We start from the raw sequence: 16,435 nt of genomic DNA, 5'->3' as shown, positions 1-16,435 counted from the left end.
AGAAAAGAAAAGAAAAGAAAAGAAAGAAAGAAAGAACATCAAATACAGTATATTTATTAGATTAAAATTTCTGAAGAAGAAAACTTTCCTAAATTCTTGTGAAAGTAAATATGCAACAAAATAGACCTTTAACATTATAAGTTTTTATTGTGAAGCTGGAATTGGAGTTAGTCTGTCATGTGCGATTTCACAGCCCTGGGATTGCTCTTTCTTGTTGTCTAGGAATAGGGTGGGCAACCTTGGCAGGTCCAGGGACTAATTCTGTACCCCTGAGACCTTCTGAGGACTGTACAGACTGCTAAAAATGGGGGGGGGGGGAATGGACATGAACAATAAACACACACATATATTTTGTGTTAAATACTGTAGGGACACATGCAGTCTGTTTAAAGTTAAATCACCGTTTAAAGTTAAAACACTCTGTAAAGTTAAACTACTGCACTTGGAAGGTTTTAGGAGTGTTAATTCATCTCTTCCCCCCAGAGAAAAGAGAGTCTAGGAGAGGCCTGAATGGATCAGGGTCTACAAAAACAGTTCACTTCAATCTAAAACCTAGCTTATATCAAAATGAAGACAAATTTAGACAGATTCCTCCCTGTAGAAAAATTAGGGTGGGGAAAACAAAGATGCTCTTTCCAACAGAGATACAGGAAGACTAGCAGAGTAGCAATAGATAGCAAGTGCATATCTTTACCGCTTATGAGCACACTTAAGCACTCCCTAAGCAGTTTACAATGTGTAAGCCAATTGCCCCCAACAAGCTGGGTACTCATTTTAGTGACTTCTGAAGGATGTCAAGCTGAGCCCCTGGCTGGTATTGAACTCACAACCTTGTGGTTTGTGAGTAGGCAACTGCAGTACAGGCATTTAACCACTGAGCCACCAGGGCTCTTAATACCACTCATAAGCCCGGAACAGACGGGCCTTTGAGGCACCCTTGTCACGTGTGAGGGCTGCCTGGTAGGTGGAGCACCCACACGCCTGGCAGCCCTCGCACATGACGAGGGTGCCACAGCTGCAGCGCGCCCACCAGATGTGGCGCATACTGGTGACATCACAGCTGTGCCTCCTCCAAACGGGGGTGGCGCAGTTGCAACATCACCGCGATGTCGCTGACACTTTAGGGAGCGGAAGTGTGCTGCAAAAAAGAGCCACTTCCCAGTGCTCCTTTTTTGCTCTGCAGAGCAGCATGCAATTTGGTTGCTGCAGTGCTTCTGAGGAGCAAAGAGAGGCACTGAGGACATGCCTCTTTCTGGCGGTTTGTACCCCATCATAGATAATTTGCTTTCATGTGTCTAACAGCGCTTCAAATATGATGTGAATTCCCCGTACTTGAGACTGCAGGCCTAGAAGCCATGCACAAAAAGGCAAGCTCAGTAAAAAAAATTCTAAGACTCCCTTCCTGCAAACTGAGAACACATAAAGAAAGAATGTATTTATATAAGAACCATGTCATAAAAGATTTTCATGTGTGGTTACATGCTTATTTCCCAACTGCTTTGAGCACAGCAAGGACAGGGTAGTATGGTAGGTCCTGAACCAAACAGGGAGGGGAGGTATGCCTCCCATCACATTTTTAGAGAGAAACCTCCTCCCTAAATCAGTGCATGAGCCCCCACTGATCCTGCATTTCTAGAATTTGCTTCCATGTATACACAATTACTATCTTCAATTCAGAAAAAGCTCTACTATTTTGATTCTGCTGATGTATAATGTAGCCTATGGAGGTGGAGAGGTGGAAATCCTGCTTGGTTGATTTTTTTTTCCCTTTTGGAAAGGGTGGAGGGAGAGGATTTTCAGTCCAAGTAATAGTTTTATTTATCAAAAAGTACTTTAAAATGGTGTCACTAGAAAGCTTTGGATATTTTTTTAAACACAAAAACTCATGGGGGATCAAGTATGCAGCCGTCTTCCTCATGAGTCAACCTTTTGGAATCAAATGTGTGCTTTCTTCATGCAGGGATTTGAGGCGCCTTGGAGTCACACTTGTTGGGCACCAGAAGAAGATAATGAACAACCTTCAAGAAATGAAGGTCCAGCTGGTAAACGGGATGGTGCCATTGTAACTTTTTAAATTATTATTTTATTTTTTAAAATGTCACTTCAAGTGATCAGCCTTGCACTTTGTACACATAACCCTGACATTTATCTTAACAACTGAAAATGTGAAGTTCAGTGATTTCTAGACCACAACAGAAGAACACTGGCCTCAGTGACATAATTTATAATCAGTGTTAGAACCTTCCTTTCTGTGACTTCATCATGAAGTAAAAGCAATGTGCGTAAAAAGTAGAAATGGGGATGCACCACATTTGAGGTTAACTAATTTCTTCTGCTTCAACAACAACAAAAATATTCCCATCGCACCTTGTCTATACATGGAGTATATGTCTATCTATCTAAATACAGAGAGAGTGAGTGAGAGAGAGAGCACCTTTCAAAAACTGAAAATGACAGACCATGTTAATACTTCCAAGGATTTACTTGAAACTTTTCCCAGTTCTTTGTCAGCTCACTGGAAGCTACAGTCTACTGACTTTTCCTTCAGGTCTTAAGCATCAAATGGAAGAATTTTGAGGAGCAATATTAGAGTATTTCTTGATAGTGATGTCTTATTTTGTACATTTTAAAAGGATGATGCTCTTACACAGCAGTGGAGCCCTAGAGGCCACTGTACAAACATTTGTTGATCAATATTCAATGCAATACAGGGTGTGTTTTTCTTCTACCTTTTCTTAATGATATTCTTTTTATAGTTGGGAGACTAACACATGGTCAATATAACATATGTAGATAATGTTATCCAGATTACTGCACACGCAGGTGTGGGACATCATCTTTTTCATGCTACCTGACTGCTTGTATTTTTACTGCTGCTTAGTTATAACAGGTATATTTCTTAATAGCACAAAGATTGGTACTGAGTCCAGAATTCAGATTCTTCATTTCATGGGGTAAGAGGAGAGCAAGGATAGAGTGTATTCTGTCTTGGATCTTTTCCTGAAAACATCTGAAAGCATTCCTTATGGAATCGCAGGAACTGGGAGTGCTGTATAAAAGAGAGATGCCTTGACCTGAGAGGGCAATTTCAGTGCCCAGAAAAACTTCCTGCCCCTCCCCAAAGGAAAATCTAGGGTACATAGTTATGCAAATGTGCATCAGGTATACAAGCTGCTGAATTACACATTTCTTGATGCATATTTTTAAAGCATAGAGTTATACACACCCCTTGCTGTAGCAGGAGGAAAAATTACTTACACATTTTAGTACTGGTCCAGCTCATCTTAATATTTTTCTCCAGATGTATCATCTGGAAGAAATGTTCTTGCCTAGAAGTGGAAGTTCACTCCCTGCTGAATGACTCTGAAAGCTACAGCAACTTCATAATAGCCATAATCGGCTGGAAAGAACTGATGGTTTCCCTTCCAGATTTAATTTTGCTTCTTGCAGATTATTCACTTGAGATAAATTTGGACTAAATACTGAGTAAATAAAATGATCAAGAATGCATTACAGGATCTACAGTAGAGGTCTTTCACTTCACATGCTCTGGGCTAATCCTGAAGAGAAGCTTTTTCTGGAGGTTGGTATAATTTCTGAAACCATTCTCTGCTAGATTTTAATGTAGATCTCTCGAGCATGACTTAATGGTACTCATTTTGTTTTCATACATCAGCACCATACATTGTAAAACAGGTTCTATAGTACTGTGGTTCATGGGATCACTTGGAAGCAAGTTTGTGTTTGAATCAACTTTTGTGGATAGCCTAGTCACAACAGTTATTCCAAGTCTTGTTCAGTGACCAGACATGGTTATGCAAGACAAATGTTCTTGGTGTAATGCTAGGTTGGTGATCCATCCTTTTAGGCTGAGGACAATACCAATTCTCTTCTGATTGAACACAAAGCATGGCAAGTTTGAAGACTTATCTAAAAATGTGTCCATATTCCTGAGTTCATCAAATTTCTAAAAAGAAATTGTGTGTGTGTGTGTGTGTGTGTGTGTGTTGGGGGGGGGTGTTAAGTGGACAGTAGTGAATTTTGGGAATGTAGGTCTAGATGACCTAGGGGCATTTTATGTTCCTTTCAAAAGTGGAGACATTCCAGCAGATAATGATCACCAATTAGCAGACATTAATCCTCTTTTGCATTAGCCTCCCAGGCTGAGGCCAGCCATCAACACAGAACAATACACATGCAAATCACTCCTGCATTCCCAGGCTCACACAGTGTATATACACCCAATTTTTCCAGGCAAAGCATTCTCTGAAGATGCCAGCCACAGATGCTGGCGAAACGTCAGAAAGAAACTCTGCTAGAACATGGCCACACAGCCCGAAAAACCCACAAAAAACAGTGGAGAAATTATCCTGCCTCCACAAAAAACAAGGTTGGCGGCTCCCTTTAAGAATCGATACTGCTTTGAGAGTGACAGAGAGTGGGAGGTAGAGATGGTCATGACCTGAAAAAGAGGCCTTGATCAGGTGTTGCTGGAAAGGAAAACTGAGTAAATGCCTTCCTTCCCACATCCCTTCTCCCCTGCATCTGCTATCACTTGGCAAGGTGCCACACTCATCTATAAACATGAGAAAATGGTCATTGGGAGACAAGGCAACCTGTGTGGGCTGCTTTCATGATAGGCTGCCCAGAAACCAGGGAGGCCTGTCAAATTCCTTGATGGGTTTTTGTCTCTTTTGTGTTTCATTTTGTTAGCTGGTGGGCCAGAAAGAATGGAGGTGGAGGAGGGGGGAGGAATTTGAAGACAGAAAAAAATTCAGCACTAAGCCTATTTTTCCAAGTAATAAATTGCATTATTGGAGCTGTCAAGAGACCTATTTGGGGATCATTTGTACCTTTTTGCCTGCAATTGTTTGTAAAATAATCCACAGCAAAGTAGAAATGACAACAGTTTCTTCCAGAGGAATCATAAATGTTTTTTCTTGCCTCACAAAGCTCTTCTACTCCGATAGATTTTATTAACAGATTAACCCTGGCACTTTTCTCTCTGATCTCTTCAGCATCCAGTTAACTGCTGGAGAGCTGTGGATTCTCAGTACAAATAGCCTGTTCTTCCCCACCCTTTTTGGCATTTCTTTCCCTTCCCACTAGCCCATCTCTCCTTAACACATTAAATATCATCCTTTGTCCAACTGCATACTTTTATTTATCCCATTGAAGTGTAATAATCATTCTCCCATTGCAGAAGAATGAATCGGAACTGGAACAGACTTTCAGTTGTTAAAAATATAAGAAATAGGAGAGGAATGCCATTAACACAGTTTGCATGTTTCAATAGCCCAGCCTGCTTTTCCAAAGACAATGTAAACATTTCCTTTTGATTTCCCCCGCAAATGCATATAGCATCAAGAAATTACTTTTAGTGGATGCACTGTGAGCAAAAGACAAGGCCCAATCCATCCAACGTTAAGTACTTTTTATTCTCATCAACTCAAACTGGAGAAATGTAAGCAGACACCTTACCATAGAAATAATGGTTCACCCTGAGTTAGGGGTTTATTCACCTAATTAGAGACTCCTTATGACACAATGCTTATGAATAATGCACACCTGTCTTAAAATGTGTGCATGAACAGCACATCACAGAATTAAACTGCTCTTATATTGTAATACATTAGTGGCAGGAGATTACATAACTGATTTGTGCTTGTGTATCTGCACATACAGAGCACTGTAAGATTTTTTTTCCCCATGTGTGGGCATTCATACACGACTGTTCACACATATCGACACTTTCAGTCTGAAGTTGTTACATTCCAGGAGAGCTCTGCCATTTGGTGAGCTTTTTGCATATAATACAGCGCCCATAGGCTTTAGTCAACATGGTTCTTCCAAGCATATCTGAGAAGAACGCATGCACTCTTGCTGCTTTTTCTTAGAAGATTTCCCCTTTTCCATCACTGAAGGACAGTCTAACCATTTGGCCCCAAAAATGAGAAATAGGAAACTTGTGAGGAATGATCCAGTATGCATTTGTTACAGCAATCATTTTCAAGTTAATTATTTTATAGCAAAACTCAAACCACTCTTTAACTCAGAGAGTTTAAAAGGCAGCTTAGAGTTTTATGAGGCAGCTTCTGAAAAAAAAACATTGTCCCCTCTCCAAAGGAGGACATGTGCGCACAAAAATGTGAGCCATTGGCCCTTGGCGCAGTCTACTATTTTTGTATTAATGTATCCAGAGATGAATTCTGAAGAGAAAAAGCTGCTAATTACTCAGTGTCTCTTTCCCTCTTTTCAAAGCATCACAAATTGCACAAATCTTGATACAGATTCATACATAGTTACATTGGCACATTATACTAGGTTCATCAACAGTTCCTTTGGCTCATTAGATTTTGTTCTTCAAAGTGCCTGCTACTGAAATCCTGTAGAACTGGATGTGATTCTTTGGTTTTAACAATGTCCTGCTGTTGTTCCACAGGCAAGGACTGGAGCCACAGACCATGTATGCCTTGAAATGGACCCAGTATGTGCTGCTTACAATAGGATGACTATCTAGATGCACATCCAAAGGTGGATGCTGTCTTTTCCATTTTATGGGATATGAATGCATTGAAACTTGCCCCCAGAATTAATGCATCCACCTATCTGTATATCCTTCTCCACCACAAAAAGGTAGAATATCAGTTTGAAATGAACAACAAAGGGCCCCAGTTCTCTGTACTAACAGCACTTTAATACATGCATCAGAAATGAGGGCTACCTCAAACCAGGTCCATGGATCATCTTTAAAGTAGATGTTTGTTGAGGATCATGCAGAAAGTTCCTTCAAGACTCCTGACCATGAGTTTAGTTAAGAATTGAGTAATTGCCTGTATCACTCACTTTCCAAAATATCATCTTACATTTTCTTTTAGTACCTGAGACAGTAATTAATTTGATGAGAGCACAAGCAAATAAACTCACCTCCTGATTATTATTTTTTAAAAGGGAAGAGCAATAAATTAATATGAATTCAGATTAAAATTAGTTATTAGTCAAGACACTTTTATTGGAATAAATTGAGGACAGTTATGATTGCCATCCTGGGAACACTTAATTAGAGGACAGTCCAATGAGAATCTCTCGCCATCCCAAGATTGATAGAATTAGAAGTGAATTAATAAAAGTTGTAGAGTTTACTCTGGTAGTGGTAAACATGTCACACCAGCTTGAAAGAACAATTTCACTGTCCTGCAGAATGCAGCCTCCAGTGTCTTGAGAGCAAAGGTTACCGGGAGGTAACAAAGCAACCAAGGAGAGAAAGGCAGAAGTATAGGCAGTCTTGTTCCATTTCACGAGCTCCCCAGGATCCTGTAGAGATGCTCCAGATAAAGGAAAGAAATCGAAGAGCATCAGGGCTAGGCAATGTCTAAAAGTTGGGTAATTCATTCCTTGGGACTATAGAAGGCTTCTCCCACTCTCCATCTACCACTTTTTAAAAATGTAACTGCCACCTACCCACCCCCAATTTCTTTGCTCTAAAATGTGTCATTTGTACTCCACAATATCATGGGAGTGCAGCCAGCCATTTGGGGCTGTGGTCAGTTTTCATACAGGGAGGCCTCCTCCTACATACATGCCCCAAAATTTGGAGATGTCTGCTGGCATTTCCGGTTTTGAAAATGCTTCCCATTCCTCCCCTCCAATCAAAAAGAGGATGGGGAGCAGAAAAGGAGTGAGTGAAAAAAATACTTGGAGGGGGCACATGTGCAACATAGGATTCACTTTGCCCAACCTTGATCTACCTTATATACTTGGCTATAAGTCGACCTCATTTATAAGTTGAGGGCAAGTTTTGGGGTGAAAATTATGGATTTTGCCATGACCCGTGGATAGATCGAGGGTAAAACTTGGAGGCTCCTTCACTGTATGTATGTGTGTGTGTGTGTGGCAAGAGAGACTGTTATTGAGGCTTTTTGCTTCAGCTTTCAGCTTTCATTTCAGCCAGGCGCAGAGGCAGGAGAGGGACTCTTAAACAAGCAGCAATACAGTCAATCACCCAGGGCTTTTTCTGCTTGGCTCAAGAGAGAAAGAAACTGTATGGGGAAATCTGAAAGAGCTGCTATCACATTACCATAGTGACCTGTGATAAGTTGACTTGGGCTTTCGTGGTCAATTTTTGGGCATCAATTTTTAGACTTATTGACAAGTATATATGGTAAGCCTTGGTTTGTCAATAAGAATTTCACAACCACAATAACACACTCTTGCTGGGATTCTTCCTAGGACCAGTAGTGAGGGGAAATTACTTGTGAAGTGATACAAAAAGCAAAGGTAATCTTCTTGGCTTAAAAGAAGACCCTCACAAGTGTAATACCTTTATTAGGCCATGTCAAAGTTTACAGAATACTGTGCAGGCTTTCAGGTTCTTCACAACTCATCATCTGGCAAAGGGTTTAAAGAAAAGAACAAAATTATTAGTGGAGACATGGGGGATATAAAAAGTACTCCCAAACTGTTTGCCTTTATGTTATACAAGTACAGTTGAATTTAGACACAACTTTGGCAAAAAGAGGTGCAAGAACCCTCTGTCAAAGGAATTGAAAGGTATTTTTTCTTCCCTGAGAGTGTTCCCTGGATCTTATATTAAGAGATTCTTATGTATATGGATTTTTTTAAAGTGACTTTAAAATTAATTTATTCTTTTCTGGTTAACTCAGTCCAACAAAGGTTAGAATCTAGTGTATATCCTTTGCTTAATTTAACTTGCAGAAGTCTCATGAATGGAAAATTTTGAATGCATTGACCACTGTAGCTACAATTTTATATGTGAAATACATAATTGATCATTGAAGAATGATGTTTAGATTTCAGTCCTCAATTAACTTGCTGTTAGGTGCATCAAGAAAGATGCTGCCATTGCCACTGGCATCATTCCCATTTCACATCAGGAGCTGCTCCCTGTATTGGAACTGTAACCCATAGAGAATTTAGCATTACTGTATTTATTTTCTCCCCACCCCTTGATACTCATTGTGCATTTTGTTTGTGTTTTTTGTAGTGTAAAGGTACAAAAAATTATATTTTTTCATAAAAATAAAAAAATGGATAGCAAACGATACTTTGTAAATTCCAGAAGATTCTAAATTCTCTCTTTTATTTCTCTGTGTTGAAACTCAAAATAGCACTTTGAATGTTTTGTGGCATGCTTGGTGGTTCTTCCTACACAGCAGTTACATGCCAGGACCATATGATGGAGTGCTCTGTTGCTGTCATAAGAGTAGGCACAGTCCTTATGCATGCAGATTGTGACTCATTCTGAGGTACAGCTCTGCAAGTTGCTGTACTATGTTGCGTTGTCCATCCCATGAAGGTTTGGTCTGAATCCTACTGGTAGTCTCACTGAATTAACTGGATAAGGTGTGTGTGTGTGTGTGTGTGTATACACACACACACAAATCAATCAATCAATCAATCAATCAATGGTTGGTACTTAATGCATGACACTTAATCCCTGGACTCAGTTTAGATCTGGAAACGTCAGTACCTAGGATAATCCTAAACTGACAACCTGACTCACCTATAAGATTCAGACCAGTGTCTGGTATTTGAATCTTGATTACCTTTGAAAAGTGGTTTTAATCTTTCAGAGGAACTACTTCTGTCCCTTAATGGTATTTCTTTATGTACATGAATTGAGAGTTGTTTGGACCCTAGAAAAAAAAAATAGAAAACATTTATATTCCCGGTGATTAGGGCTGGTGTCCTACATACACTTAGATTGGGAGTAAGGCCCATTGGAATTAATGGAACTTCATTCTGAACATGCATAAAATTGCACTGTAAATACAGTGGGTCCTTGTTATCCTCTGGGGTTTGGTTCCAGGATCCCCCATGGATAACAAAATCCATGGATGCTCAAGTCCCATTTAATATAATGGCATAATAAAATGGTGTCCCTTATATAAAATGGAAAATCAAGATTTGCTATTTGGAATTTATATATTTTTTAATATTTTCAAGCCGTGAATGCTTGAATCCATGGATAAAAAAATCATGGATAAGGAGGGCCGATGGTCCTTTTTTTCACAGTTGAACAATCACCTGGCCTCTTACTTCTTATTAAATGAATATTGCAGCTCCAAACAACCTATTTGAGAGCAAACTGTGTTCAGTACAATGGGGGTTACTTTTCAGTAAATGTGCATACCTTTGAACATTTACTTTAAACACATTTGCATGCTAGCTTTTTGGTATGATTTTTGAAATCACTGAAATTAAGAGGTCTTATTCCTCTTTTTAAAATTAAATTCTACACAAGCAGAAAAAATGATAAAATAACCAATAACGATCTTACATTTTGATAGACAAAATATCCATGGTAATGGGCAACTCGAGTGAGCTAGAATCCACCATTTTACATTTTGAATGCACACAATTCTTCCTGCTGGACAAAAATAATCTATTTTATTTTCCATTTGGAAAACATTTTAAAGTGGAGCAAGTGGGGCCTTGTCAGACTTTTCAAAATATCTGGATTAGCCGACAGAAGAAGATAACAAGAAAGGATACCCATTTCCTCTCATTTCAGTGTCTTTTCACATTTTCTCAAAGTGCAGTGCGGATCCATGGAAAACTGACCGCCTCCTCCAAAGAATAAAGAATCACACAGGAAATGGAAGCTGCCAATTTCTTTTTTGTCCCCTGGTTATGGAGCAAGGTGAAAAATTAATTTTCACTTGGTTTCAAAGCCCTCGCTGGAGGAAAGGCTATTCCCCCCTACTTGTGAAACAGACTGAAGATCAAGAGAAGGAAAGCCATTTCCCCGACATTTCATTTCAAAGTACGTTTCTTCCTAGGATTATGCAGCACATTATATTAACTAATGGATGTTGATGGATTTCCAATAAATCCTGAGATTATCCATATACGAGAATAACAGGGGATGGGAGATCTATACTCTGGTTTTGCTGGGGGATCCTAGTCACCTGTGTGGCTTGATTGGAATGGGATGTAGCTCAGGACAGAAGATTCAGGCTTATGTTTGCATTTTCATTCTTTTAAAAAAAAGAATGAAAATGCAAACATAAGCCTGAATCTTCTGTCCTGGCAAGAGCAGACTCATCAGATCAGTTGCTGGATGGTGAGCTGTTACCTGGTTAAATCTCATTATTCAGTGGATCTACTCCAGTAGGGACTAACAATAGCCTCCAGACGATATCTCCATCATGGGTCTGGAGCAGGTGTAGGGAAAGTTGTCCCCCCAACACTTTTTGGTGACCCTGAATCCTCAAAACATCTCCCAATATCTTAGCCCCACCCATATATGTATATGCATACATGTACACAAACTCTGAGCAATTTTTCTGCATAAAATACCCAAAAAGGCTAAAACCCAGTGACACCCTCCAAAACCCAGAAATTCCCAAATGGACAAAGAAAATGAAACAAACAAACAAACAAGAAGTAGGTGAGACCTCCTGGTGGGATAGGATGAGGAAAATGGTGCTCCCCAAGTAGTTCTGCATGGTAGTTCCAATGACCATTCCCAGAATTCCATATTATGAAGTCGTGGCAGTTAAAGCAGTGTCAAAATGGATTATTTCTCCAGTGTGGCTGCAGCCCTAGCATTTAAATCCTATGGCTGGAAAGAAGACTGCACACTGGCAGGGGGCTTGCACTCTCCCTCTCCAAGCCAATTTTCCACCAGCAGGCTTGTCTCAAGCTATTTTGAGGACGTTCATCGAATATTTAAGGAAATAATTTGGGGAAATGCTCCTTCAAAGTAACCCGCAGGGCTTTGCACCATTTATGTTGCATGGTACGCTTCACAGTGCATTATCTCTGAAAGGCAAGAGCATAGATAACAGGAAAGATCCATATCATCTCACGTACTCACCTCCCTCCTCCTGGGAGAATTGTTTTTCTTCTCAAAAAAGGGGAAAAAGTTTTTTTTTCTTCCCACCTGTCAGCAAATGTGATATGAGCTTTGTGAGGTGTTAATTAAGTAACAGCAATTCCTCCTTTTGTGGAAGGGAAGAGCCAAAGACTGCTTAACCATAGTTCTCCTACAAACGAATGGTGCTACGATTCATCCTTTAGCGTTAATAACAAGTAATGTCCAATCTAGCTAACATCCTGCAGGGCTGAGGACAGGGAGGGCAGGGGGGGCAAAATCTCCAGGGCTCACATCTCTGGAAGACCTTTAACTCTACAATGAAAAGCAAACTATGCCTTGCAAAATAATTGTTGGCATTTCTGTAGCCCAGAGGATGGTAATAACATTTGTTGCTAAATCTGATGAGGGTGCCCTGATCGTGCATCTTGCCCTGTGCCACCAGCTCTCAATGGCCCTGGTCTCTTGTTCATGGAAGAGTTTTGCAGCATTGCTGGTGTACCAAATCCTTCAGTTCTATGGGGCCACTTGCAAATGCAACTGAAAATGTTTAGACAAAAAAGAGAACCGTATTTTATACTAAATTCAGTACAATATTACCTCAACTCCCTAAATGAAGTGACAAGGCCCTAATTTTTATCCCTGACAAACTAAGCTCCTCTCCCTCCCAGATCATTCTCCAAACTCCACTAAGTACCACTCTTATCATAGAGTTTCTCCATGCACCAGACCAAACCGAGAACTCACAAGAGTTACAATGGGGCGTAGCTCAATCTTCTGGGAGTATTTTTTTTACAGTCACACATCATATTGTTACAGCCTCCTGGTGACTTCATTACCATTATTTATTTACCAAAGGCAAAATTGGTCCTGCTTTCCTGATCTGAGTATTTCCTGAAACATTTTCAGCCCACCATTACCTCCCCTTTTTCTGTCTTGATTCCACAATGTTAACATTTGCTTGCTTGCTTGTTTAAAATTAGTTGCACATACATACCTCTTATGTTTAGTGTCCTGGAGGTTTTAGAAGTGAGATTATAGGCTCCTCAAATATTTAAAACACACAGACTATTCTTCTATAGCTCCTTCTCTGTCCAAGGGCAGCAGCCAACTGTCCCAGCCTTTCCAAACACACAGTGGAAAACCTTGGGTAGGCTATCTACTCTTAGTCCCAGGTATTCTAACAAAGATGGCCTGAATCAGCTGACGTGATGGCAATTAACAACAACAACACACAACAATAACAACAACACAGAGAGCAATGGTAAGGAGATTTCATAGCTGCAGCTTTTCCTCAGCCACCTTCACTGATGTCTCCCCTCCATGCCCCATATATTTCTCTTGCTGTCTATCAAACATAGAGTACTGGAGCATGAAAGTCTGAGTTCAGCTGGCTTAGTGCTGTTGTCTCACACTTCCACTGGGCTGTGCTTCATTCCCATTGACCAGAAGCTAGCAGGTAAGCTATGTGAGAAGTGAGCAGGCTACTTGCTTGAATTCCAGTGAACCACAGAAGTATTATTACAAACCAAGCCTAGAAAATGTTGATAGTAGAACCCAGGGCAACTCCATCTAGTCTGTTTGAAAGGCATGATGAATGAGAGACTGCAGTTTCCAGCTGGACAATTACTGTGGATGTGCCACCCCAGTGACCCCAGTCTTTTAATTTATTAAGGCAATTATTTATGTGGAGGTGATTTAATTTATAAGTAAGACATTTCTGTTTCAAAACAAACTTAGAGAGGAAAATATAAATTCTAGCTCATAGTTTGAATCCCTTCAGTGGCATCTAGTCACTCTTGGTGTAAAATCCTACTGGGCTGATACTGGTGCTTCTCTTCAACTTCACATTACTAGCTCTCCCCTGATGAATGTGTACAATTGTGAACAAACTGATTTTACAGACACAGTAAGAAGTATAGTTTTTTGTGGGTTTTTCACAGAAGATGCCAGCCACAGATGCTGGCAAAACGGCAGGAATAAATCCTTCTAGAACATGGCCACATAACCTGAAAAACCCACAAAAAACTATGGATACTGGTATGAAAGCCTTTGACTTCACACAGTAAGAAGTGTTCAAAAGTAAATTGGGTTTATGGTGGCTGTCCCAGATATTGTATACTATTCAGGGAATAGAAGAGCAATGAAAATGGAACTAAACAGCTATTGCAATGTAGTGTAGATTCTCTGTAACAAGGTTATATTTTTGAATTCGGCTTGCTTTATTGCAGTCCCGAGACCCATCAAGTTCACAACATATATTTGCAACATAAAAGATAAATTACGAACATAAGGAATAATTATGTCAAAACACGCAGGCAGAGCTTATTTCAAACATTTTCCCCTAATACAGAAGTAATTGTTCAATACTACTCCCTGAATCATTTATTAGATTCAAGTACTTTACACATTGGACATCTAGGGAAGAAGAAAAAGTATCCATTCCTAGCATAAGACTTCTCCATCTTCCTCATATGCTTAAGGACTTTCAGAATGTGCCAAAGTGCATCCTTGCAGCTGATGGGTGAGGGATGTAGCTGCACCCAGGACCCCACTCCAGCTGCAGCAGTTGGGAAGAGGGCATGATCAAAGGAGGACTTGGTTACCTCCTTCTGTAGAACCCTCAAAAGTATGTGCTTTGGCAGATTTGGGGTTGTGCCAGTGTAAATCAACAACAGGATTCTAGTCTGGTCACAGGTAGATGGTGCCATCTGTATGACAAACAAAACCAAATAAGGTCAATTAGCAGACAAATACAGAAATACATGCCTATTTGCAAAGTGATTTGCAAAGCTGGCATTCCCTTTTTCTGGGGCTGAAGTGTCAGTTCTTCCTGTGAATATTTCTGCAATATTACTATTGGCAGTTGGGGGATATTATTAACGTATATACTCATGTACAAGTGACCTCATATATAAGTCGAGGGAAAGTTTCAGGGTCAAAATCCTGGATTTTGATATGACCCATGGATAGGTCTAGGGTAAAACTTAGGGGGCTATAAGGAAGGATAGAAAGGGGGAAATACCACTTCCTTCCCTCCTTCTTCTTCTCCAAACCTCTCGCAGCCGATTCCCAGATGCTGGAGAAGAGGTTTAAGAGAAAAGGATTGACAAAGGAAGCAAGTGAATTTAAATGGAGAGTTGTTTCCATAGGAAGCAAAGGCTTGCAAAACGGACCAGAAGGAGAAGCAATTGGTTTAAATGGAGAGGTTTTTCCATAGGAAGGAAAGGCACGGTGTAGACAGGTGCTTTGCGCCAGCCTGGCCACATACTAGGGTTGTGCGAGGGCGTAGCAATCGCACATCCTGCAACCTTATTACATGGTGGCAGTATAATCATGGTTGGCCTTCCATGATGACATCATGTACGTGCCACGTCCAAACATGACATCTCTGCACCGCCCCAGGCCACTTATAGTGGCCTGGCTGTGATGCGGGAAGGAGTTCTGAAACAGAGCTCCTTTTGGGCACGTGCATCATTCCTGCAGCAACCAAACGGCTGCAGAAACGATGCCAGGGAGAAAGGGGCCACTTCTCTATGGTCTGGAAAAACTCCTGATTGGGGCCTCAAGGCTGCCAGTGAGGCTACCCTGCCCCCAATCCGGAACAAAAAGGGGCGCCATAGACCTGCCCTTTTGGAGCAGTCTGTACCATGCCATAGACTTGCAAAATGAAGCACAGGGAGAAGCAAGTGGATTTAAATGGAGAGTTTTTTCATAGAAAGCAAATGCTTGCAAAACAGAGCAGAGGGAGAAGTAAGTGGATTTAAATGGAGAGGTTTTTCCATAGAAAGCAAAGGCTTGCAGAATGGACCAGAGAAAGAAGCAAGTGTTTTTAAGTGAGGAGTTTTTCCCATAGGAAGCAACAGCTTGCAAAATAGACTGGAGGGGGAAGAAACTGGTGTTCAATGGAGATTGGGGTGTCAGGTTTGCTTTCTTTAGGACCCTTCTAAGCATTACTGGTGTACTGACTCTTATATAAGTCTACTCCAAATTTTAGGGTCAATTTTGGGGCATAAATTTCTTGGCTTATAGTCAAGTGTATATGGTAAGACTGATGAATGGATTATTGAGAAGTACTTCTTCTTTAGGAACAACCCTATCATAGAAAATCAATATTGGAAATTTATTTTAGCTGGACTGGGCACATCTTTAGCATAGAAAAATAATCAATTCTAAAATGAATCAGGCATCTTGTAAGTAGACCTGTGGCCAACACATATATAGGTTAAAGGGGGGGGGGGGACGTGAATGCATGTCCCTAGAAATGTAGCATTCTAGTTGACATTTGGGGAGAATATGCTTGTGGTTGTCCTTTGAAGAAAGAGCATGATGTGGCAACTTAAGGACAATTATATCCAAGACACATTGAAGAAATAAATTAGCCAGGCTTCACAATGGGCTGGGCTACCTCCATACATTAATTTTGACCATTTGTAATGTACATAATTTCCTCAGTCCTTTTCTTTGCCTTTGGGTATTTTTGTCCCTAAATGGGTCAGTGCAGGGTGTATGCAGGGTGGCTTGATGAATTCTGTAGCTGGTTGGAGCAGAGAGATTGTAAAATCCAAGCATTTTTGTTCCCATAGCATCTCTGCT

General features: G+C 40.5%; 1 protein-coding gene across 1 annotated transcript in view; it reads left to right on the top strand.

Annotated features, from left to right (window-relative positions):
- The window catches only part of EPHA5 (EPH receptor A5), a 276,495-nt gene extending 273,281 nt beyond the window's left edge, over nt 1-3,214 (top strand). The window contains 1 exon segment of the mRNA XM_042474841.1: nt 1,961-3,214. Coding sequence (XP_042330775.1) covers nt 1,961-2,066 — 106 coding nt within the window. The 3' untranslated portion in view covers nt 2,067-3,214.
- The last annotated feature ends 13,221 nt before the right edge of the window (nt 3,215-16,435 follow it).

The sequence above is a fragment of the Sceloporus undulatus genome, chromosome 6 (assembly GCF_019175285.1).
Source record: "Sceloporus undulatus isolate JIND9_A2432 ecotype Alabama chromosome 6, SceUnd_v1.1, whole genome shotgun sequence".
Lineage (NCBI taxonomy): Eukaryota > Metazoa > Chordata > Lepidosauria > Squamata > Phrynosomatidae > Sceloporus > Sceloporus undulatus.
Note: the sequence above shows the minus strand (reverse complement) of the source record. Positions and strands in the feature narration are given on the sequence as shown.